This window comes from Bos mutus, chromosome 18 (genome assembly GCF_027580195.1).
Source record: "Bos mutus isolate GX-2022 chromosome 18, NWIPB_WYAK_1.1, whole genome shotgun sequence".
Taxonomy (NCBI): Eukaryota; Metazoa; Chordata; class Mammalia; order Artiodactyla; family Bovidae; genus Bos; species Bos mutus.
The window spans coordinates 12,919,537-12,945,809 of record NC_091634.1 but is presented as its reverse complement, the minus strand read 5'-3'; the positions used below and the strand labels follow the sequence as shown (position 1 = coordinate 12,945,809).

General features: G+C 47.9%; 2 protein-coding genes across 2 annotated transcripts in view; one reads left to right on the top strand and one right to left on the bottom strand.

Annotated features, from left to right (window-relative positions):
- Positions 1-375: 375 nt before the first annotated feature.
- BLVRB (biliverdin reductase B) lies at positions 376-17,452 on the bottom strand. The gene is made up of 5 exons (XM_070387686.1): positions 17,274-17,452; positions 6,428-6,592; positions 6,202-6,291; positions 4,830-4,958; positions 376-641 (listed from the first exon to the last, which is right to left on the bottom strand). Exons 1-5 carry the CDS (start codon positions 17,350-17,352, stop codon positions 484-486), a joined length of 621 nt encoding a protein of 206 aa, XP_070243787.1. The 5' UTR covers positions 17,353-17,452; the 3' UTR covers positions 376-483.
- A 1,170-nt stretch (positions 17,453-18,622) lies between these two features.
- Positions 18,623-26,273, top strand: part of SPTBN4 (spectrin beta, non-erythrocytic 4) — an 80,712-nt gene continuing 73,061 nt past the window's right edge. The window contains exons 1-2 of the mRNA XM_070387684.1: positions 18,623-18,972; positions 21,444-21,630. Of these exons, the coding sequence (XP_070243785.1) occupies positions 21,459-21,630 (172 nt within the window). The 5' untranslated portion in view covers positions 18,623-18,972; positions 21,444-21,458. The remainder of the gene's footprint in view (positions 18,973-21,443; positions 21,631-26,273) is intronic.

Sequence of the window (26,273 nt, the reverse complement as noted above, 5' to 3'; positions counted from 1 at the left end):
TGTGCTCTTCAGTCACCTGGCTCAAGTGGTATCTTCTACCTAGAATGTCATAATGTCTTAGAACCTTCTCCCGGCTCATTCTCACTAAATCAGGTTTCAGGTGGGACATCTGCTCTTCCACAGAACCCTGTCTGCTCCTCAAGCTGGGTCCCTCAGCCCTCTGTGCTTCCTCCATCAGAGTTGTGGCCACTCTGTGTTGTCACTGTCAGGGGCAGGACTGTCTTCCCCATTGGACTGTGAGATCTGTGAGGGCAGTGTCACCGCTAGGTCCACACAGTCACCACTGGGTCCCTGGCACAGAATCAAGAGAGGAAATGAATGAATGAATACCCAGAAAATCTCACAGAGGCAGACAGAGACACTGAGACACTCAGATAGCTGTGGATCCTCTAGAGTAATTTGAAGCTCTTGGCTCTAGGTTTATTGCCCCCTTCCTTTGTTCTGTTTCACAGGATGCTGTCTTCCTGGGACAGGGCCAGAGCCCTATTCATACACATGGGAGGGGTAGGTGGTGTGCCCGTCGTACTCATCGGTGGTGAGGCAGCGCAGCATGAAGTGGCCCAGGTCATGTTTGGAGATGACTCTCGAGGGCCCTCGTCCATCCAGGGTCACTGTGTAGGCCCCAGTCAACGGGTGGTCTCCTGTGAGGTAAAGACAAAGGGGCCAGGTAAAGCAGATGACCTTTCCTCTCCCCCAACTTGTGATCACACCAATGACATCCCAGGGTGTCTACAGAGTGCCTAGACCAGATGGTAGAAGATGGTATAAGCGCTGGGCTTCCCTGGTTGTCCAGTGGTTCAGAATCTGCTTGTCAATGCAGGGAACTCTGGTTCAATCCCTGGTCTGGGAAGATCCCACACGTCTCAGAACAACTAAGCCCATGGGCACAACTACGGAGCCTGAAAGCCTAGAGCCCATGCTCCACAAGAGAAGCCACTGCAAAGAGAAGCGCAAGCATCAAAGAGTACCTCCCCCCTGCTGCAACTAGAGAAAGCCAGGTCACAGAAAGGAAGACCCAGAGCAGCCCAATAAATAAACTGAAGAAAGAAAAAAAAAAGAGGAAAGAAACATACACTGTCACCCATGTGGCATTCCTGCCAAAATTATTTAATCTGAGCCTGTAAGACAGAAATTTCTGTAATGACAGAAATCTAGAATGTGGAATATTTTAAAAGATATCTGGGACAACAAGATCCTACTATTTAGCACAGGGAACTACATACATATGGGATAAACCATAATAAAAATAATATTAAAAAGAATGGATTCAAGAGGGAGGGGACATATGTACACCTATGGCTAATTCATGTTGATGTATGGCAGAAATCAAACCAATATTGTAAAGCAATTATCTTTCAATTAAAAATAAATTTAAAAATAAAAGAATGGATATATATGTAAAAAGAAAAGACACCTTGCCTGTTATGTTTCATGTTAAAAAATAATTAAAAAAAAATGATATGGAGGATTGTTCCAGACTGAAGGTGACATGGCAACTAGACGAAACACATGATCCTGGATTGGATCCTGAGGGGAGGGGAGGGTTGGAAGATACTTTTTGGCAGTTGGGTATATCTGAGTACGGAGTGGATACTAAATGATGTGATAGAGTGAATGTCAATTCCCTTAGTGCAATAACCGTACTGGGGTTTGTTTCCAAATCCTTCTTCTTGGAAGATGCCTACGAAGAGGTTTTAGGAGTAGAGTGTGCCAATGTAGACCCACACATTTAAAAAATATATGTATATACACTACATACATATTCACATGATCACACATGTACATTGTGTGCCAAGTCGTTTAAGTCGTGTCCAATCCTTTGCAGCCCCATGGATTGTAGCCCACCAGACTCCTCTGTCCATGGGATTCTCCAGGCAAGAATGCTGGAGTGGATTGCCATACCCTCTTTCAGGGGAATCTTCCCAACCCAAGGATCAAACTCATGTCTCTTTACATCTGTCTGCATTGGCAGGTGGATTCTTTACAACTGGTACCACTTGGGAAGCCCCTACACATGTATTCACATAAACACACATACACATTAGCTGCACGCATAAATGATAAACAGATAGATGGGGAAGAGAAACAAGCCAAAATGTTAACAAGTGCACCCAGATGAAGGGTTTATGGGTAATTCTTAAACCTTGAATTTCTTTAACTTTTCTGGAGGTTTCAAAGTTTTCATATTCACACAAAAAAAGAACTAACCACCCCCCGCCGGCAACAACTTCATGTTAAATAATTTTTAGGCTTAATCTCTCCGAATATTCACTTTAAACCTGGGAGGTCAAGAAGTAATATGAGCCCTGTTTCGAGATGAAGAAACTGAGGCTCAGAGGTCACAGGCCTGAAGTCCGCACAGCGCTAGGGCTGGAGCTCTCCTTGGCTTCTCCACCATGCAGCCTCACCACTGATTCACACCTCAGGATTCTCATCCAACAGGGTCCCTGAACTGAACCTCAACACCGAAGCTTACCTGAACCTCTGGAGGGTGGTATACAAGCCTCCTCCTCCTCCAGGCAGAAGGCACAGGACACAGAACTGCTCATCCAGCAGGCAGGCAAACAGGAAGAAGATAACAGTTCCCAACTCAGGCCTGGGCACTGCTGTTCCCTTATCCCAGAATGTCCTCCCTTCCCCCAGACACTCATCTGGTTCCCTCCCTCAGGGCATGAAGCCATGTCCTTAGAAAGCCTCTAAGCAGCACCCCATTATTCTATTCACTGCACTATTAATTCAGTGAAGAACTGTATGTTTCTTCATTCAGCATAGCACCACTCAACAGTAATATGGATCATCTGTCTTTCATCTGGGCTTGCCTGGTGGCTCAGATGGTAGAGAATCTGCTAGTGATGCAGGAGACCTGAGTTCAATCCCAGGGTTGAGATCCCCTGGAGAAGGGAGGGGCTATCCACTCCAGTATTCTTGCCTGGAGAATTCCATGGACAGAGGAGCCTGGTGGGCTACACTGCATAGGGTTCCAAAGAGTTGGACGTGACTGAGTGACTAACACTTGCTCTTTCACATCTTTCTTTTGTCTCCCCCGCTAGAAATGTAAGCCTCATGAGATCTGAGACTATGTCAGTGATACTTGTTTTATTTTTTTGGCCTCATCACGCAGGTTGTGGGATCTTAGTTCCCCAACCAGGGATCAAACTCTGGGCCCTGGATCAAACTCTAGTGAAACCCTGGAGTCCTAACCACTGGACTCCCTGGGAATTCCCATTGGTACTTGTAATGGTGGCCAGGTGCACACCTCCTGTGCAAGAGACATTTGTAAGTGAATGAATCTCTCCCTCTGACTTTGGGTCTCTCAATGTGAATTCCAGACCAGGGAGGGGTAAAGAGGGTGTGGTTCCCCCCACAGCACCACCTGGAAGCAAGGCATCTCCCCTGGTATTAGTTCATTCGACAAATATTTACTGAGCACTTATTACAAACCAAAGGCTTCTCCAATGGCTCAGCGGAAAACAATCCTCCTGCAATGCCAGAAACACAGGAGATGCGGGTTCGACCTCTGGGTTGGAAAGATCCCCTGGAGGAGAGCATGGCAACCCACTCCAGTATTCTTGACTGGAGAATCTCACGGACAGAGGAGACTGGCGGGCTACAGTCCATGGGGTCGCAAGAGTCAGACAGACTGAGCCAAGAGTAGGACAGGACTGAGCAATTGAGCCAAGCCCTTTCTAGGCACTAGGAACACAGCAGTAATCAAAACAAGACAAAATCCGTGCCTTCAAACAAAGCTTCCTACTTCACAATTCTAGTGAGGGAGACACACACTAAATAAGATTAAAAGACAAGGGAATTCCCTGGTGGTCCAGGGTAACCACTTAGCATTTCCACTGCAGAGGGCAGGGGTTTGATCTCTGGCAGAGGCTCAAACAGTAAAGAATCTGCCTGCAATGCAGGAGACCTGGTTTCGATCCCTGGATTGGGAAGATCCCCCCTGGAGAAGGGAATGGCAACCCACTCCAGCATTCCTGCCTGGAGAATTCTATGGACAGGGGAGCCTGGCAGGCTACAGTCCATGGGGTTGCAAAGAGTCAGACATGACTGAGCATTAACACTTTCTTTCACTTTCAGAGTAACTAAGATCCCACAAGATGTGCAGCATGGCCAAATACATACATGGGTTTTAAAAACAAAGAACCAATGTGAAGCATAAGTCCCCATCCCTTGAATGTGGGGCAGCCTCAGTATAACTTCCTTCTAATAAAAAGAGTACAGTGGAAGAAGTCCCGAGAGACTGCAATTTCAACAAACCTAGACAGCATATTAAAAAGCAGAGACATCACTTTGTCAGCAAAGCTGTATAGTCAAAGCTATGGTTTTACCAGTAGTCATGTACAGGTGTGAGAGTTGGACCATAAAGAACGCTGAGCACCAAAGAACTGATTGATGCTTTTGAACTCTGGTGTTGGAGAAGACTCTTGAGAGTCTCTTGGACTGCAAGGAGATCAAACCAGTCAATCCTAAAGGAAATCAGCTCTGAATATTCACTGGAAGGACTGATGCTGAAGCTGAAGCACCAATACTTTGGCCACCTGATGTGAAGAGCTGACTCATGGAAAAGACCCTGATGCTGGGAAAGATTGAAGGCAGGAGGAGAAGGGGGCAACAGAGGATGAGATGGTTGGATGACATCACATGAGCTTGAGCAAATGAGTTTGAAGGACAGGGAAGCCTGGTGTGCTGCAGTCTGTGGGGTCACAAAGAGTCAGACACGACTGAGTGACTGAAAAACAGGAAAGGCCCAGCGAATGTCCCCAGAGGACTGGAGGGGGCAGGCTGGTGATGACCCTGCAGTTGGCTCTCTGTCCACTCACCTATATGTGGTGGCATCACGGCCACGTACTTCAGGCCCGACTGCTGCAGTACCTTGTGCATCCGGATATGGTCATCAGTCACATCCTGCAGTCTTGGGGGCACCTTGGAAGGGTCCCACAGTAGGAAGGCTGGGGGGACACAGGGCAGGATCAGACAAGACTCGAGGACAGCCTGGCCAGGCCCATAGCCTGCAGGTCTCCTGCCAGAACATCTCCCTGCAGGGACTCATTACTGCCCTTCAGTTGTTCCAGGCTTCTCACCCCACCTGCTCCTGTCTGCTGTTACCTCCTGCCTAGACCATGGCAGAGCCTCCTCCCTGTTCTCCTGACCCTACCTTTGTACATCTGGGACCCTACCCTGACCCCATCTCACTCAGGGGGAGAGCAAAGGCCCCATCAGGGATCCGGGGCCCCACTTGATCTGATAGCATCAGCGCCCTGGCCTCACCGCCCAACACTCTCCCCTTCACTCGCTCTGTTGCAGCCACGCCCCTGTCTCATAGTCCTTTCCTCTACTCACTCCCCCTTCATATCATCTCCCTTCCCTGGGAGACAACAGGTGTGATGGAACAGCGGTGAGGTGTGTGGCTCGTGGAGACAGACAGCCTGGTTCCACACCCCAGCTCTGCCAGCTACAGGCTGTGTGATTTCGGGTAAGGCGATGGCCTCTCTGTGCCTCCACTCCCTTAGCTGTAGACGGGAGGCGGTAAGAACAGCTACAATTCACTGGGCACCTACGATGTGCCGCCACGAATGGAAGTACTATCAAAGGAATTTTGAGAGGATTCAGTGGCATTCATCTGTAAGGGGCTCAGATGGTGCCAAGCACACAGTAAGTGCTCAATAAACACTGCTAGCATTAACTGCTCCTGTCACACACCGTGCAGCCTTCTTTTCAGATTATTCAGGAAGGGCATCTCTTTGTAAATCGGGAGCTCTTTGAGAGTAAAGACCTGGCCCATGTACCCAAGGCTCTGTCACTTCCTCTTCCATTCTCTCCCTGACCCTTTCTTAGGCTGGGTCAGACACCTCCTTTGAACCCCCAGAGTCCTCTAGCCTTCCCCCATCCCAGCTCTGATCCCTTTCCCCATGCTCCCCCCAGGTCCTGGCCTTGACCCCTCTGCTTGTGCCCCACCCCCTGGCCCTGAAGACTCCAGCCTGTCACGGTTTGATGATCAAACTGTTAGCACTTCCCTTCTATTCATGAGACCCATGAGTGCAGGACCCAGCAAGGTTCAGATGCAGAATCGGTGCTCAATAAATGCACAGTAACTTGGAGTAGCTCCAATGCCACCTTGTAGAAACCCCTGGGCTGCCTATCCAGTACCCAGCCCCCATTTTTCAGCCCCAACCCTACGACCCTGCCACCCACCCGAGGTGCAGGCCACGACCTTGTCCACGCCATGGGCCTTCATGGCTGCCACAATGTTCTGGGCACCCTCGGACATCACTGTGGTAGGACCTTAGAGGAGACAGAGAGTGGCTGTCACTGGTGGGCGGCGGCGGTGGCAGGGGTGGCAGGGGAGGGGCTGGGGGCGGGGGCGGTGCTGGGGGCCGAGGTGCAGGGGTGGGCCGAGGGCAGAGGGGGGGCTCTGTACTGAGGTCATTGCGGGTGCCCAGCAGCACGACGACAGCGTCCTGCCCAGCCACGGTCTTGTCCACATCGGCCGGCTGCCGGACGTCGCCCACCACCACGTGGGCCGGCTGGGGCCCCTCTGAGGGCAGCCTGGAGGGGTCCCGCACCAGCACCGTCACCTCATAGCCTGCAAAGAAGGGCAGAGAGGCAGGTCAGTCGGCTTGCAGGCTGACACTCCTAGGCTCCAGAGGCTCAGTTCTGGAGGGTGCCATGAACCCCCAAATCCATCCCCCAGATCCCCTGTTCTGAGACCACGGTCTTCAAACGTTTTTGCTGATATACTCACAGTTGATATACATACAGTTGATTGTTAAAGTAGGGTGATACCTCCCTGCCAGTTCATAAATAATCTGCCCCGATGCCTTTCTCTGCCTGTCATCCCCCTGACTTCTCCACTCCCTCCTCCCCCTAACAACTAAAGGGTTAATGCTCATCATCACACGGGTCTATGTCCCCCGTCCATGGTCCTGGAGGAAGTGGAGGTACTGCCAAGTATGTTCATCATTGGGTTTGGTCCCCCAGGCCTTACTTCTGAAGGGCTGGGTCCTGTCTTTTGTGTATGTGCGTGCCAAGTCGTTAAGTCGTGTCCAACTCTTTGTGACCCCATGGACTGTAGCCCACCAGGCTCCTCTGTCCATGGGATTCTCCAGGCAACCCACAGGAGTGGGTTGCCATGCCCTCCTCCAGGGGATCTTCCCGACCTAGGGATCAAACCTGCATCTCTTACATCTCCTGCATTGGCAGGTAAGTTCTTTACAACTAGCGCCACCTGAGAAGCCCTGGGTCCTGTCTTAGCGGTCATTTATTTTTAATATTTCTTTGGCATGTCACCTCCCAAAAGAATTGTGGATAACTCTGTGTCCCTTGGCCCCACCATCACACACACAAATACTCCTTTTTTAAAGTTTATAACCAACAGGGACTTCCCTAGTGGCCCAGTGGCTAAGTCTGTGCTCCCACTGCAGGCACCTGGGTTCAGTTCCTGGTCGAGGAACTAGATCCCACGTGAGGCAACTAAGAGTTCACATGCCCCAACTAAGACGTGGTACAATCAAATATATATATATATATTTTTTTTTTAATCAAGTTTAGCAGAAACATATTTCTTTCTTTGTTTTAGACAATGGCAAAATATATTAATGTTATGCATATTGCAAAAAAAAAAAATCCCAGTAGTTGTAGTCTCTGTCATGGACTGAATGCTTTTGTCATGTGCTGAATTCATATATGCTGAAGCCCTAACTCCCAATGGGATGGTATTTGGAGATGCAGCCTCTGGGAGGTTTAAATGAGGTCATGAAGGTAGAGAGTAGGGTCTCCATAATGAGATTGCTGCTAAGTTGCTTCAGTCGTGTCCAACTCTGTGCAACCCCATAGACAGCAGCCCACCAGGCTCCCCCATCCCTGGGATTCTCCAGGCAAGAACACTGGAGTGAGTTGCCATTTCCTTCTCTAATGCATGAAAGTGAAAAAATAAAGTGAAGTTGCTCAGTTGTGTCTGACTCCTAGTGACCCCATGGACTGCAGCCTACCAGGCCTCTCCGTCCATGGGATTTTCCAGGCAAGAGTACTGGAATGGGTTGCCATTGCCTTCTCCGATAATGAGATTAGTGTCCTTCTAAGAAAAGGAAGGGGCTTCCCTGGCGGCTCAGTGGTAAAGAATCTGCCTGCAATGCAGGAGCCACAGGTTCGATCCCTGGGTCGGGAAGATCCCCTGGAGGAGGGCATGGCAACCGCCTCCAGTATTCTTACCTGGAGAAGCCCATGGACAGAGGAGCCTGGCAAGCTGCAGTCCATGGGGTCGCAAAGAGTCAGAGATGACTGAAGCAACTTAGCATGCTTGCACGAAAGAAGAGGAAGACCAAGGTGCTCTCTCTCTACAGTGTGAGGACACAGCATGAAGGCAGCCCTCTGCAAGCCAGGAAGCAGGCCCTCACTAGAAACCACACCAGTTGATACCTTGATCTTGACCTTCCCAGTCTCTGGAACTGTGAGAAATGAGTGTTGATTAAACCACTTGGTCTGTGGTATTTTTGTTATAGCAGCCTGAGCTGAGTAACACAGCCTCTAAACAGCATTCTTGTGAAAAATGAACCAGAGCTCCTTGAAGGAATGGCTGCTTGCTGGGCCAGGGCAGAGAGAGGACAAGATGAACCTGGAACATCTTGTACCACCAGCTATGTGAAGTTTAAAGAACGATGAAGTGAGGTCAAGAGGACACAGAAACCACTTGAAGGGGTTCTCAGGACAAATCAGGGGCAATCTGATTTGTCCCAAAGAATATGGATGGCAAAGAACGGAAGCACATCAAATATAAAAAAATATGTGAATTCATAATGATAACTAAGAAACGTCATTGGTACCTATCAGAGGATTAATCTATTGTTCTGAAAATGATACAGGAAAAGCAAAACAACAAAATTGTCCCAGTTTCCTTGATACCTGTCATCATATATTTAAAAAACAAATAATTAAAAATCTGTATACTCTGGGGCAACGATGATAATAGTGATACTTGGTGGCTTCCCTGATGGCTCAGTGGTAAAGAGTCCGCCTGCCAATGCAGGAGGCATGGGTTTGATCCTTGATTCGGGAAGATCCCACACGCTCTGAAGCAACCAAGCCCATGTGCCACAACTACTGAGCCTGTGCTCTAGAGCCAGGGAGCCACAGCTGCTGAGCCCCCGTGCCACAATGACTGAAGCCTGCGAGCTCTAGAGCCTGTGCTCTGCAACAAGAGAAGCCACCTCAAGGAGAAGCCCACTCACAGCAACTACAGAGTAACCCCCTCTTGCACAATGAGAGGGGGGAAAAAAAGTCGTTGGAGCAACGAAGATCCAGTGCAGTCAAAAATAAATAAAATTTAAAAATAAAGATACATAATATTTATAGAGCAGTCACTAGATGCCAGGTGCTAAGTACTTTACATTTATTAGCTTATCTAATTGTCAAAGCTCAACATTCAGAAAACAAAGATCACGGCATCTGGTCCTATCACCTCATGGGAAATAGATGGGGAAACAGTGGAAACAGTGTCAGACTTTATTTTTTTGGGCTCCAGAATCACTGCAGATGGTGACTGCAGCCATGAAATTAAAAGACGCTTACTCCTTGGAAGAAAAGCTATGACCAAACTAGATAGCATATTCAAAAGCAGAGAAATTACTTTGCCAACAAAAGTCCATCTAGTCAAGGCTATGGTTTTTCCAGTGGTCAGGTATGGATGTGAGAGTTGGACTGTGAAGAAGGCTGAGCGCCGAAGAATTGATGCTCTTGAACTGTGGTGTTGGAGAAGACTCATGAGAGTCCCTTGGACTGCAAGGAGATCCAACCAGTCCATTCTGAAGGAGATCAGCCCTGGGATTTCTTTGGAAGGAATGATGCTAAAGCTGAAACTCCAGTACTTTGGCCACGTCATGCGAAGAGTTGACTCATTGGAAAAGACTCTGATGCTGGGGGGGATTGGGGGCAAGAGGAGAAGGGGACGACAGAGGATGAGATGGCTGGATGGCATCACTGACTCTATGGACGTGAGTCTGAGTGAACTCCGGGAGTTGGTGATGGACAGGGAGGCCTGGCGTGCTGCAATTCATGGGGTCACAAAGAGTCGGACATGACTGAGCGACTGAACTGAACTGAATTGTCAAAGCAACTGGGATTTTGAGTTCTATCTGTCCCTACCACTAGCTAGCTGTGTGACACTGGGCAGGTCACTTAACCTGTCTGGCCTTAGAGCCTTCATTTGTAAAATGACACCAATAATAGTCTCTGCCTTACAGGGTTGATGTAGGTTTAAATAGTATTCCTAACAGTTTAAAGTGGTTGGTTGATTTTTGACACAGGTGCCAAGACAATTAATTCAATGGGAAAAGAAGAATCTTTTCAACAAATGGTGTGGGGACAACTGGATACCCATATGTAAAAGAATAAGGTTGGATCCCTACCTCACATCATATATGAAAATTAACTCAAAATTATCAAAGATCTAAATGTAGGAGCTAAAACTGCAGTCCATGGGGTCGAGAAGAGTCGGACACAATTGAGCGACTGGACTGAACTGAACTGAACTGCTGCTGCTGCTGCTAAGTCTCTTCAGTCATGTCCGACTCTGTGCGACCCCATAGACAGCAGCCCACCAGGCTTCCCTGTCCCTGGGATTCTCCAGGCTGAACACTATAAAAATCCTTGAAGGAAAGTGAAGTCGCTCAGTCATGTCGGACTCTTTGCGATCCCATGGACTGTAGCCCACCAGGCTCCTCCATCCATGGAATTTTCTAGGCAAGAGACTGGAGTGGGTTGCCATTTCATTTCCTAGAAGGAAACATAAGCATAAATCTTTTTGCCATTCGATTAGGCAGTGGTTTCCTAGCAGTGACACCAAAAGCACAAGCAACAAAAGGGAAAACAGATTCACTGGACATCATCAAAATGAAAAATAAAAATTGGTGAAAAAAGGAAAAATGAAATGAAAAAAAAAAAAAGTTTCCAAGGACACTATCAAGAAAGTGAAAAGACAATGCACAGAATGGGAGAAAACTTTTGCAAATCATATATCTGATGAGAGACTTGTATTTAGAATATAAAGAACTCTTACAAATTGATAGTAAAAGATGAATATTAAAAACTGAGCAAAAGATCTGAATAGACATTTCACCAAAGAAGATAGACAAATGGCCAATAAACGTATGAAAAGATACTCAATATCATTAACCATCAGAGAAACACAAATCGAAACCTAGTGGGTATTTCATACCCACTAGGAGGATTATAATCAAAAAGACACAATGACTGTTGGCGTGCCTGCAGGGAAATTGGAACCTTCATACACTGCTGATGATGTTGAATGATGCAGCTGCTTTGGAAGACAATCTGGCAGTTCCTCAGGTTAAGCGTATTGTTACCCCTGTGATCAGTTGTGTCCAGCTTTTTGTGACTGTAGCTTGCCAGGCTCCTCTGTCCATGGGATTTTCCAAGTGAGAATACTGAAGTGGGTTGCCATTCCCTTTTCCAGGGGATCTTCCCAACCCAGGGACGGAACCCACATCCCCTGCGTGTCTCATGCACTGGCAGATGGATTCTTTACTACTACACCACCTGGGAAGCCATTGTTACCCCAACAACCCAGCAATTTGACTCCTAGGTACATGCCAAGAGAAATGAAAACATATGTTCACACAAAACCTGTACATGAATGTTTATAGAGGCATAACTCATCGTAGCCCCAAAGTGGAAACAACCCAAATTCCCATCAACTGAATGGATAAATAAAAGTGGTATAGAGGGAACTTCTCTAGTGGGCCAGTGGCTAAGACTCTGCGGTCCCAATGCAAGGGGCCTGGGTTCAATTCTGGTCAGGGAATTAGATCCCACATGGCTCAGCTAAGACCCAGCACAGCCAAAAAAAAAAAAAGTGGTATAGGGAATTCCTTGACAGTCCAGTGGTTAAGACTTCACACTTCTAGCGCAGGGGGTGCAGGTTTGATCCCTGGTCAGGGAACTAGGATCCCACACGCCACACGGCACAGCCAAAAAGTAAGAAAGAAAGAAAGAAAAGTGGTGTAGGTAAATAATGTAATGGTGCTGTGCTGTGCTTAGTCCCTCAGTCGTGTCCGACTCTTTGCAACCCCATGGTCCACCAGGATCTTTTGTCCATGGGGATTCTCCAGGCAAGAAAACTGGAGTGGGTTGCCATGCATGCCCTCCTCCAGAGGATCTTCCCAGGGATCGAACCCAGGTCTCCTGCATTGCAGGCAAATTCTTTACCGTCCGAGCCACCAGCAAAGCCCGTGAATACTGGTGTGGGTGGCCTATCCCTTCTCCAGGAGATCTTCCCAACCCAGGAATCAAACTGGGGTCTCCTGCATTGCAGGCAGATTCTTTACCATCTAAGCTACCAGGGAAGCCCAACGCAATGGTATTCAACAATAAAAAGAAATGACACATATGCTACAATATAGATGAACTTTGAAAAAGTTCTTTTTGCTAAGTGAAAGAAGCCAGTCATAAAGAGTCACATGATGTATGTCTCCATTTATAAGAAAGGTCCGGAACAGGCAAATCCATATGAACAAAAAGTAGATGAATGATTGCCTAGGGCTGGGGACGTGGTTGAGCAGGAAAATGGGGAGTGATTTCTAGGGGTTTCTTTTTGTAGTGATGAAATGTTCTAAATTGATTGTGATGATGTTTGCATGAGTCTGTGAATATGCTAAAACCTATTGAATTATATTCTTTAAATGGGTGAATGGGGTATGGTATGTGAATGAAGTTGCTATTGAAAAGATGCAAAATGAAATGAAAACAAATGAAAAGCTTAGAGGAGTGTCTGGCACAGAAAAGAGGGCTCTATGGGTGTTGGCTGTGACCAGGCCTTTTCATCATCTCACAACTGTATTTCCTGGCCTGGTCTAGTCCTCCCTGGGCTCCTGGCGTGTCTCAACCCCTCCAACCCACACTGCACATGGTAGCCAGATAGAGCTTTTCACAGTTATATCAAAGTGCCCTAGGACTGCCCTGGGAGTCCAGTAGCTAATACTCCATACTCCCAGGGCAAGGGGCCCAGGTTTGATCCCTGTTCAGGGAATTAGATCCCACATGCTGCACCTAAAGATCCTGCCTGTTGCAATTAAGACCCAGTGCAGCCAACAAAAATAATTAATTAAAAAAAAAAACACCCAAAAAACAAAGTGCCCTTGACTCAGATCTCTCCCTATCCACCCTCCACCCCAGTGCCTTAAGATAGTCATGTTCCTTATGATAGCCTTCAAGCCTCCCCTCTACACGCCCCCTCCATGTGGCCTCTCCTCTCCAGACTGCTGGAGCCAAAGCCCTCTTCACTCACTGAGCTTCTTTCATTTCCTCAAACACACCATGCTGTCCCCTGCCTCCTGGCCTTCACACATGCTCCTCTGCCTGGAGCACCCTTACCCTCTTTCTCCAGCCAATTGTGCTTCCTCTGTCATGGCCCTACTTATGCTGACCAACCAACGGCCTTGTGGGTGCAGGGGCTATGACATACTCAACACCATCTCCTGGATTTATTATTATTATATTTTAATGGCCCTGCCAGGTAACATGTGGGATCTTAGTTCCCCGACCAGGAATTGAACTTGTGCCCTTGGCAGTGGAAGTGTGGAGTCTTAACCAGTGGCTCATCAGGGAAGTCCCTCCCCTGACTTTTATATCAACACAAAAGCACATGCTATACTGTCCCAGGGACCTGAGTTCGGACTCCAGCTCCACCTCTCCTTTTTTTTTGACTGCACCGCATGGCCTATAGGATTTTAGTTCCCTGACCAGGGGGAACCTCAAGCCACTCGCAGTAGAAGCTCATAGTTTTAACCACTGGACTCCCAAGGCATTTCTCAGCTCCCTGTCTTACTGGCAGAGGAACCTCAGAAAACACCTTCCCTGATGGTCCTCGGTCTCTACTCTAAAGCGAAGATCGGGGCTCTCCTTGTGGCTCAGTGGTAAAGAATCCGATTGCTAATGCAGGAGACACAGGTTCGATCCCTGGTCTGGGAAGACCCCCACATGCCTCAGAGCAGCTAAGGCCTTGAGCCACAACTGTTGAGCCTGTGCTCTAGAGCCTGGGAGCCCCAACTACTGAGCCCAAGTGTCACAGCTACTGAAGCCAGAGAGCCCTAGAGCCTGTGCTCCACAACAAAAGAAGCCACCGCAATAAGAAGCACATGCCCTGAAACTAGAGAGTAGCCCCTGCTGGCCGCAACTAGAGAAAGCAGCGATGAAGACCCTGTGCAGCCAAAAATAAATAAATAATTAAAAAAATAAAAACTAAAATGAAGATGAGTCTCTAGCATGCCTATCCTGTGTGATCACCTTTCACATGGAATGCTGGCCTCAGACACATTGGGGAGCAACAGGGGCTTTCAGGGTGTCAATGTAGTCACTGGTTAACTACCACCATATTAGTAAAACGGACCCTGGTAAATTGTGGGCATTTTGGAGGAGAAACATTCTCACCAACATGAGAGCTCTGACACAGGCCCAGCACAAGAGTGCCCATCAGTGGGACATTATTGGTAATTGTACTGGTGCCAAGTCGCTTCAGTCGTATCCAACTCTTTGTGACCCTATGGACCGTAGTCTGCCAGACTCCTCTGTCCACGGATTCTCCAGGCAAGAATACTGAAGTGGGTTGCCGTGCCCTCCTGCAGTGGATCTTCCCAACCCAGGGATCGACCTGGTGTCTCTTATGTTTCCTGCATTGGCAAGTGGGTTCTTTATCACTAGAGCCACCTGGGAAGCCTTATTGATGATTAGAGACATTTACTGAGAGCCTCCTAGAGAATTCTCTGGCGGTCCAGTGGTTAGGACTGCATGCTCTCACTGCTGAAGGCACAGGTTCAACCCCTGGTTGGGGAACTAAGATCCCACAAGCTGCAGGGACCAGCCAAAAAAAAAAAAAAAGCCTCGTATGTGCCAAGTGTTGTGCTAAGCTCTTTCCACTGATGAGTGACTTAAAAACAAATTTTTTTAAACACAACTCACATTTAAATTTAAATAGCCACAAGTGGCTAATGGCTACTATGTCAAACTATAGTTTTAGAATTCACAGATTTTGCCCTTTACAAAGAACACAAGTATTTGTAAGGTTATTTCCAAACTTAAAAAAAATTTTTTTCTTTCTTTCTTCCTTTTTTGTTTAAAACAAATCTCTTACTTTATCTTTTTTCCATTAAATTTTATTTTGAAATAAATTCAGACCTATAGGAAAGTTGCAAGACCTCGATTCTCATATTTGCTTTATCTTTCTCTCTGTGCGTATACACAGCACATACATGTAACATGTATAATTATATGTATATGTATAAAGTTTTTTCCTAACTATGTGAGAGTAAGTTGTAGAAATCATGCCCCTTTTAAGCTTTTTTGATCTCAGCCCTCCATTTGAAGTAGATTTCACTGTCTAACCCTGTATACACAAACTTATACATGTATAACTTAGACAATAGTTTCATAAAACCAGTATTTAACAATGATCCATTCCGACACTGATATGACCCATTAAATATATTTCAGAACTCTCTATGACCCGCAGTTTGAAAACGGCCCTCAGATTGCAACAACCTCACAAAGTAGGATGTATTATATGCCCATTTTGAGACTGGGGAAGGTAAGACAAGTTTAGGTAACTGGGCCAGGGTCACACAGCTATAATCTATATTCACTCAGCCAAGGAGTGTCTACTGAGCACCAGCTATATGCTGGACGGGCTGCCCAGGTGGCTCAGGGATAAAGAATCTGCCTGCTAATGCAGGAGATGCAGGTTCAGTCCATGGGTAGGGAAGATCCCCTGGAGAAGGAAATAGCAACCCACTCCAGTATTCTCGTCTGGGAAATCCCATGGACAGAGGAGCCTGGGGGACTACAGTCCATGGGGTTGCAAAGCGTCAGACACGACTGAGCGACTAAGCACAGCACACCACATGGGGACCAGAGTCTGTGCCTTCAGGACTCAGTCCTACAGAACCACTGAGGTCAATAAAAGCCTAGTTCATTCAAGCCCCTCCTTTTCCTGATGGGGACAGGGAGGCTCAGGCTCACTGTGGCTCTGAAGAGACCTGTTAGAGCCACTGTAAGAAGGCAAGGACTCCCCTAGCCCTCAGGTACAGCCCATACTTCCAGGTGCAGTCCCAGCTGTGACCAGCAGAGAGGCTAAGTGAAATTTTATAGAATCCAAGATTAAGAGAAAGGTAGTTATCTGGGAATGCAAAACTCACAGTGACTCAGCATCTCTCAACTTCTCCCTCTTACTTCCTCCCGAGAAACATTTATCAGCAAATTTGTTTCTCCTGTCCCCACAAGTCAACATTCTCACTAGGTCTTCCCTGGGGAGGCGGAGAGAAATGGGGCTAAAGGGGAACTTTGAGTCACAATCCTTTTCAGGGAAAGTTGGGCTAGGAGGCAACTGAGAGTGGGATCCTGGCGGCCTCCACCCTTTGGGGGCACCCAGATAGCCAATATCTTCAGAGTCACTCAGGCCAGCAAGGGTGGGGCCATATATCTGGACAGGCCAGACTATGCTGGGAGTTGGTGAAGTTGGGATGGTGGGGGCTGGGTCCTGCTGCATGATACTTATCCCCTTTCCTGCCCCATTTCCTGGGGGCAACTCTGAATTTTCAGCCCTCATTGACTTTGCTGAGACCTGTGTCCTCAAGTCTTCACCCTTGTCTCCATGATCTTCTTTCCATTAGGTACTCAGCAGCTTACCCCTCAGTTTTTCCATTTTAAAATCCTTGGTGCTAAAACCAAGTGCTGGCGGGCTCTCAGTGGTTAAGAGCAAGTGCCAGGTAACAAATTTCAGCATTGCCCCTTTCCAGTTATGTGACACTGGGCAAATCACTCAGGGAGACTCGGTTTTCTCTCATTTGTCAGGTAAGGTGATACTAGTTCCCACCTCACGTGAGTGCTATGAGGATTCAACACAAATGGCAAGAGGGCACTGCTGGGAAGATGCCTCAGGCCTGGCAGTGAAGCCCTTGCTGGCTGTGCAACCACCCACCACCATCACCGCCACCACTGCCACCAGCACACCAACTGTCTTTCATAAGAGCATTGGATCGCTACAGTCCCCCAGCCCCCCAGGGCCGTTTCGTTTCCCTTGGGACTCAGATAAAGTTGGACCTCATAGCGTCCCCCATTTCTGCCCCCGTGGCCACCAGCTTTGCTCTCTAGGTCCTCGCACACTAAGGCACGATGGCTCCAACCTCCCTGGGCCCAATCCCACGATGCCTAAAGTTCTAGCTGTGCACCCCGCGACATTCCCTGCCCGTCCCAGCTCATGCCTGCTTGCACCGCCTGCGCCAGCGTGGTGAGCCCGGTGTTGCCGGTGGCGCCGAAAAGGGCAATCTTCTTGACGACCATGCTGCGGGATCGTGGGGGCGCGAGGCCGTGGAGTCGCAGGACACGAGGGAACCGAATGGCTGCTGGTTCCCCCTCGCGTCCTTTCCTAGAGGGAGGGACGGGGCGGGGCCGCCTAGAGGGCCACCCTCAGCCCGCCTCCAGCCCCACAGTTCGGTTGAGGGGAGGGGCCAAAGGCCACGCCTCTAGCTAAGGACAGAGTGGGCGGAGCTGGAGCAGCTCCTGAGGCCCAGCACCGTCCCCTCCGCCCGCCACTTAACCTGGAAGGCGTGTCTGGCGGTGCGCGAAGGTGGACGCAGAGCACCGCCTCCGCACTCAAGCCGCCCGGGGTGGGGCGGGGCGAGCGCGGGCCCCGCCCACAGCTCTCTCCTCGTTCACGCTTCCTTTCGTGTCACGGCCGTGAGTCTGGTCTGGGACTCACATAACGCCCCACGGCCTCCCCAAGGCTACAAGGGAAGAAAGTGAGGCAGGACAGTGTGGATGCGTGAGGGAGACACTGTGTAGCTGCGTGTCTATGTGCCCGTGTTGACCCTGTGTGACTCTGCGAATAACCCCAAGGGAGAGCATGATTGTGGAAGACACTTGTGCCCTCTGTGTAAAACACCGTGTAAAACAGTGTGAGACTGTGTGACACCACGTGTGGAAGGCACTGATGCTCTTCCTCTGTGACCTTGTGGTGACACCGGTGGATAGTGTTACCGTTTGTGGTCCTATATGCATCCATGACGCTGGGGGATATGGTGTGAGTGTGGGACATGTGTGAGTTGTGATACACGGGAGTGTGTGACTCTTCGTGTGTGACTCTGTGACATCATTTGAGTGTGGCTGTGGGTGTTACTGTTGTTGTGATGTTATTTGTGACCTGTGACTGTGTAACGTGTGTGTGTGCAGGATGCATGACTCCCATGTGAGTGTGTAACAAGTTTGAGTGTGTAAAAGTGTGTGACGCTGTGTGACGGTGAAGCCGTGTGTGATATGTGAGTCGATGATAGTCTGTGATCCCATGGAAGTGTGCTACAGTGTGTAGCACAGGTGTGCTCGTATGACTCCACGTGAATGGTGGTGACACAATTTGAGTGTTTTACAGTGTGTGACGCTGTCGGGCACCGTTTCAGCGCGGGACCTCGTGCAAGCTTGTGACTGCGTGACACACTTTGAATATTTGACCCTGCGTGACCCCGTAGAAGGGGGCGAAGTGTGAGCGTGTGGATGTGGATAGTCCTTGTGACGCTGTATGAGACCCGCGTGTGTGTGGCAGTGCGTGAGTGTGTGTCCCCGTGGGAGTGTGCACTGTGTGTGACGCTGCCTCCGGCCCCTGCAGCTGTGTATCGCACGCCGTGGCCGGGTGTGTGGCCGCGCGTGGGCAGGCGCTGCAGGCTGCCGGGGTTGGCGGGGGACCCGCGGGCGGGAGAGGGTCCCGGGGGCGCGCCGAGCGCGGCGGCCGCGCGATCGGGAGGAGGCGCGCCGGCGGTAGCGGCGCATGCGGATCTGGCCGAGCGGCGGAGCCGGTGGGGCCGAGCCGAGCCGAGCCGGCTGGGCCGGGCCGGGCCGAGGACACCGACAGGGAGGGCGGTCGGCCACGGCGAGCAGCGGGGACAGCGGCACCGGCGGCCGCGGGGCCAGGTGAGCGGCGTGGGGGCCAATAGCCCCTCCCTCCAGCATCTTCCCACCTGCTTGAGCATCCCTCCCCCGCGCCCCGTGGGCATGGCCTGAGCCCCGAGGGTCTCCCCGGCTAGGGGAGGCAGAGGGTCGGGGGCAGAATGACTCCCCAGTCCCTCACCCCAGTCCAACCTCGGCGCCATACGTGGGTCTTCCACCCAAGCCTTGTCCTTCCCAGGCCTCCCTCCTTGAGAACGGTGACTAGACTGTAGGGAGAGAGAGGCGCGGCCTTGGAAGGGTTAAAGCATCGGCTGTCAGCTCCTATCCCCAGCCTCGCCCGACCAACCTTTCCAGGGGCCCTCAGGACACCCCTTTTCACCTCCCCCACCGCCTTCTCCCTTCCTTCCCCGTTGAATCATGTAATAGACAGGGCTGTTCCACCGCCAGCCTGACCGAGAGCTCACCAAGTGCTAAGTGCCTTTCCATCTCCAAGTATCCTCCATTGAGGAAACAGTTGTGTTCACCGTTTAACAGGAAGGGACACTGAGGCACGGAGAAGCCAAGTTAAAGGTAATCGGGTTTAAAGATACAGCAAGAATAAAGCAGGACTTGAACTCATTTTTGTCTGACTTCAGCACAGGCACTTTGATTTGCTAAGATATGTGACTGGAGGATGAATAGTAACAGCAAGGCCCGTGTATTGAGGGCTTTACTGTGTACTAGATACCACGTTCCCCACATCATTAATTCTCTCATCTTCAAACACCCCTAGGAAATGGGTACTATTATTATTGTTACCATTTTACAGATGAACAAACTGAGCCCTAGAAAAGGTGACTTGGCCAAGGTCACACAAATGCCCACTTAAAGATTTCCGTGGAAGAAGGGAAAGATAATAATGGATTTTTGAGTGTCTATGGAAAGGGACAGTCTCTACTACATTGACCAAGACCAGACCCTGCCTTCCTAAAATCTGTTTTGTTGGCTACTGTCTGAATATTTTGAGAATGGGGACATTGAGCTCCTCCCAGCTCCCTCTTTTCTTAGTCTTAGAATCAGGGCTGGGGTTCTAGAGAATGGAGGAGATGTATCTAATATCTCCCACACCCTTAAATTTCATATTTACAATCTGGCAGTGTTCTAGAACATCACTCTAGAGTCAGACAATATGTCAGTCAGCTAGTGCCACAATAATGCTACATAAGAAAACCACCCCCAGACTCAGTGTCATAAAACACTAGGCATTTATTTAGCCTTGAGTTAATCTGAGGTCAGTGACTTGGGCTCATCTGAACTTATTTACCAGTTAGGATGGGTAGGGGGATGTTGACTGTTGGTTGCTGAGGCTGGCCTTGGCTGTGATGAGGGCCTTGGACTTGGACTAGCCCTACAATATTTTTCTCATGGCCACAGTCAAACACAAGCAAAAACATGCAAGATCTCCTGAGTCCTGGGCTCAGACCTCACTAGCACTTCTACCTTATTCTGTTGGTCAAAGCAAGTCATGTGGCCAAGCCCAGAGTCAGGGGGTAGGGCTTTCCCCCACTCAACCCCACTCTTTTATTCCTCCCATCCCCAGAGTGGGAGAACACTGAGGAGCTTTATGGCAGAGGACGTGGCTATACGGATGAAGAATTGAGACCATTAATGCAGTTGTTCAATCACAGTGACTAAATTTCTATCCTGGTTACTGTGTGACTTTGGGCAAGTGAATTAACCCCTCTGTGCCTCAGCTTCCTCCTCTGTAAAACAGGCCTAGTAATACCTTTCTTTAGATTGTTAAATTTGTGGGAATTAAGTAAGATATAATGCATAAAAAGTACTGAGCACAGTGCAAGTGCTCAATAAATGTTAATTATTATTGGTACTGCTTTATAGAGTTCTATTGATAACAATGCTATAATTCTAACAATAACAGGGACAGGCTTTTAGTGGGGAGGCCACGTGGCATGCAGGATCTTATAGGTTCAATCTCTTGTTCCCCAACTAGAAATTGAACCTATGACCCCTGCAGTGGAAGTGCCAAGTCTTAACCACTGAACCACCATGGAGTCCTAACAGTGACAATTTGCTAAGCCCTTACCCTCTGCTAGGTATTAAGGTGGGTGTTTGACCACAGCCATATGATGTGATTAGGGTGAAAATTATTGTCATTATTAGCATGTCCCTCCCTTCTAAAGACAGAGAAACTGAAGGTGAGAGAGGGGACAGAACTCACAGTCAGTCCCTGTTAGAGGTGGGATCTCTAGACTTTACTGGTGGTCCAGTGGCTGAGACTCCACGCTCCCTATGCAGGGGGCTTGGGTTCAATCCCTGGTCAGGGAAAGAGACAGAGCCCATGTGCCACAAGTAAATATCTTGCTTGCCACAATGAAGATTGAAGATCCTGCATGCTGCAACTAAGACCTGGCTCAGCCAAATAAATAAATTTTTAAAAAAGAAGTGGGACTTCTGAACTCAGCCCCTATCCCTAACCTGCCTCTCCTCATCCCCAGGCCTCATCTCCCCCAATGGCGCAGGTACCAGGGGAAGTGGACAACATGGAGGGGCTACCAGCCCCCAATAATAACAACCTTTCAGCCCGCTGGGACAGTCCCGATCGGGGCTGGGAGCGGGAGCAACCAGCCGCCTCCACTGCAGCAGCCTCACTCTTTGAGTGCTCCCGGATCAAGGCCTTGGCAGGTACCTGGAAGATGGCTGGGGTTGGGGTTGGAAGAGAAGGAAGGGAAGGCACTGCTGGGGTGGTGTCTGTATACCTTGATGACCTGGAGGATGGGAAGAGGGTTACAGACACTTGGAACTTGAGTCTTTAGACCAGCACTCTCTAGTAGAACTTTCCACGATAATGGAAAATTGTTCTCTATCAGTATTGTTGTTTAGTTGCTAAGCATGTCCAACTCCTTTGTGACCCCATGGATTGTTAGCCCACCAGGCTCCTCTGTCCGTGGGATTCTTCAGGCAAAAAATGCTAGAGTGGGTTGCCATTTCCTTCTCCAGGGGGTCTTCCTGACCCAGGGATTGGACCCGGGTCTCCTACATTGGCAGGCGGATTCTTACCACTGAGCCACCTGGGAAATCTCTCATAGAACCTTAGAAATGTACAATCCCAGAAACGTGGGACTTTCTAAGTGTGCTTCCTTAGAATCCCAAAATGCTGACATCTAGCATTTTAGGACCATGGAATGTCATACTCAGAGATTCTTTGAATCAAAGACCTTTAGAAATGGAGACTCTTGTAAACAGAACTTTGTAATCACCAATCTTAAACATTTTAATTGTTGGGTCTTAGAATCTTAAAGCCTCAGAAATCTAGACTCTAATATACATAGGTCCTTAGGACTTTATAATCCTAAAGCTTTAGGATTTCAGATTAGAAATGTGGATGCTGAGCAGAATGACCACACCTTCATGTTTTTTTGCACTGAAACCCTCAGTCTTGGGACAACTAGAATGGTTGGTCACACTACTTTGATGTTTTAGGACAATATAAGCAAAGACCAGAGAACTGTATAAAATCTTAGGACCTTAGACCTTTGGAACTTTAAGTTCTTGATCCTTTGGACTTTGTATTCATGAAGTTTTAGAATCTCAGAAGTGTTTAATCATCAATACTAAAGTTTTATGAGCAACGACCCTTCTCAGACACACAATTCCATAATCGTAAGCCTTTAAAACATTAGACCCTTAGCACGTTGACCCTTGGAATGTTAATATCTCAGAAATGTGGCATGTTATACACATAAAATATATATTGTCAGAGTCGTGAAATCTTAAAATCCCAAAGTCAGTATCAGTTCCCTCAGAATCTCAGAATGTTAGTAACTCAGTATTTGACAATCGTGGGATCTTCAATACTGAGATTCTTGGAACTTTATAAGATGTTGAGCATCTCGTTAAACTCATGGGCCTCTGGGGAAGCAGGTGACATACACAAGTGAGTGGCCTGGGGGCTGTGGTCAACTGGGTGCTCTGGTCAGCTGGTCACCAGCTCTAAACCCAAGGAAATGTGGGCCCAGAGCTGCTAGCTCTGATGTGTATCTGCCGTTTCCCAATTAAAAAAAGAAACTGTAAATAAGTGCACACAGTCTGAACCAGATTCAACCCGTGGATTGCTGGCTTCCTCTGGTTTCGACACCTAGAAGGGTATAAACATATACTCATGAAAACTTAAAACTGTATTTTATTTTTTCATTTTTTTTGGTTGTACCACACAGCATGTGGGATCTTAGGTCTCTGACCAGGGATCGAACCCACACCCCCCATATTGGAAGTGCAGAGTCTTAACCACAGGACTACCAGGGACGTCCCAAAAATGTATTTTTAGACTCTTAGATTTAAAACCTTGGGAATGTATCCACTTAGAATTCTAGAATTTATTATTTCATTCACAAAATATTTAGGCAGTGCCTGTGCTGTGCTCCTGTGCTCTGTGCTTGGACAATAGGAGGGACATAGTGGTGACTGAGGCAGCCCAGGTCCTGCTTCTCCAGGGCTCCCAGTCCAGTGGGAAAGTTAGATCCAGTCCAGTGGGAAAGTTAAATCTAGCCTGGCTGTGATGAACCACAGGGATCAGAGCCGAGATGGGGGAGGCACGGGCAGAGGCCAGATGGGGAAGCTCAGAGCTGTAGGAGCCCAGATGAGGGGCCTGATTCAGGAGAGAGGATCAGAGTGCTTCATGGAGGAGAAGATGGCTAAGCTGAGCTCCAGAGGATGAACAGGAGTGAATGCTGGGGAAGAGACTGGAAGAATATTCCAGAGGGAGGGAACAGCATAGGGAAGACCTCCAGAAGTTGAGAGTGGCTGGAGTGAGGTGGTGAGTAAATGATGATGGGAGAGGAGGCAGTGGCAGCCAGATCCTGAGGGGCCTTGTTGGCCATTCTGAAGAGTCTGAGGGCACCTGGGACTATGGGGAGATTTTATGCAGAGGTGGGATGTGGCAATGTGAGGATCAAGGACTCTACAACTTTAAGAACCACTGATTCGAGAACACCAGCCCCAGACACTTCAGATAGCATCTAGTCCAGAGAAATGTAGGGACCCCCTTTAAGGAAAAAAGCTTTCTCATACACTTCCTGTGTCTACTTAAATTATTACCACTGTGGTTTTCTGTTGTCTTTTTTCTTTTCCATTATGGTTTATTACAGGATATTGAATATAGCTCCTTGTGCTATCCAGTAGGGCCTGTTTTTTATCCATTCTATATATTTATAATGGTTTGCATCTGCTAATCCCAACTCCCAATTTCCACCCCCACATTCTCTGTTTCTGTTTCATTTGTGTCATATTTTAGATTCCACATATAACTATTCTCATTGAACTATGGTTTTCTTAAATGTACAAAAGCACACAGCTCTGTTTATATCTCTTATGCTTGTTCTGCAACTAAAACACATAAGTTGGATTGAGACTCAAACCACAAAACCAGTAACTTCAGCTTAACAATGACATCAAGATGCTGCTCTCCTACTGTGCAAAATATCATTATGACATAGACAGCTACCGTGCATTTTCTTTTGCATCCCTTTGCCCACTTCTCTCATGGTTTTCTTTATTCAAACTAAAGCTAAATCTTTGAGCAGAGTCCTCTGTAAATGTTTTTGCATGAATTTATTTAAAAAACTGTCTGGATCCTGTGCTTACAGAATTTGTGGTTCGTTGGTCTCATGTGTCTGTATGAGGTCCCATTCTTTGTCTCTCTTAAAAAAAAATTTATGTATTTATTTGTCTGCTTCGGGTCTTAGTTGCAGGATGCAGGGTCTTTTAGTTGTGGCATTTGAACTCCTAGTTGCAACGTGTGGGATCTAGTTCCCTGACCAGGGATCGAACTGGGGCCCCCTGCATTGGGAGCTCAGAGTCTTAGCCACTGGATTGCCAGGGAAGGCCCAGAGGTCCCTATTCTCTTGATCTACTCTTTTATTCTCTTGTATTCCCAAATCTCACATCAATGCCTTCTCTCTTACAGGCGATCATTCTGATTGTTTTAATGCAAATCTTTTTCTCTGCATGTGGATAACTGCAACATGCATTGCTAATTCCTGTGCATGCATCCATATTTTTAAACTCTTTATTAAAATATCACATGCACAGAGAAAGGCAAATATATTGTATGGGCAGCACTTCCACAATGAGTACCCCCTTATAACTAGATTGGGACACAGACTCTGACAGCCCCAGAGAAGCCCCCCTCAGGCTGCCTCTATATCATCCTAGGTGTAAACACTGTTTTAGCTTCTAACAGTGTACATTCAGTTTGCTGGCACTTGAACTGAATACAAATAGGACCATGTAGTGGGTACCCTTCTGTGTTTGGTTTGATTCACTCAGCACTCGGCTCATGAGATTCATCCATGTCTACCTGTACTTGTAGGCTCTTCCTTTTCATTGCTGTATAGTATTCCACAATGTGATTATGGCATAGCTTAGGATCCGTTCATCTGTTGATGAGCATTTGAGTTGCTTCTACTTTGGGACTATCACAAACCAGAAGATTATAAACTAGTAGCTAGTGGTATCACAAGCTATTACAGGTTATTGCTGCTCTAAACTGTGTAGGATACAGGCACCCATTTCTGACAGCTTATACCCACCCAGGAGTGAAATTGTTGTGTCATTTGGTATGTGTATATCTAAACTTTAGAAGAAGCTTCTGGTTTGGATCATTTCACATTCGCACCAGCAGTGTATGAAAGATTCAGTTGCTGTACAGCCAACCCTTGGTGTGCTCAGTCTTTGTAATTTTAACCATTCTGATGGGTGTGCATTCTATTGTGGTTTTAATTTGCATTTCCCTGGTGACTAAAACCAACTAATGAAGTGGAGCGCCTCTTCAAAGATTTTCTCTTTGGATATGCTCCTGTGAAGTGCCCATTCAAGTCTTTTGTCTACTTTCTTATTAATTTTTTTGCTTTTTTTTTTTTTTGGCTGCACTGCAGGCAGTGTATGGAAGCTTAATTCCCCAACCAGGGATCAAACCCTCACACCCTCCATTCAAAGCACAGAGTCCTAACCACTTGACAGCCACAGAAATCCCTTCCTGGTTTTTTCTGTTTTGTGGGTATTCTTATATAGTTTGGGTACAAATCCTTTGTCTGATATATGTGTTCTGAATATTTTCTCCCACTATGTGGCTTGTCTTTTCATTCTCTTAATGTTGCCTTTAAAAAAATAATTGTATTTATTATTTTTGGCTGTGCTGGGTCTTCGTTGCTTCGAGGGCTCTCTAGCTGTGGCAGACAGGGGCTACTCTTCCTTGCGGTGCTCGGGCTTCTCATTGCAATGGCTTCTCTTATTGTGGAGCCTGGACTCTGGCGCGTGTGGGCTCAGTA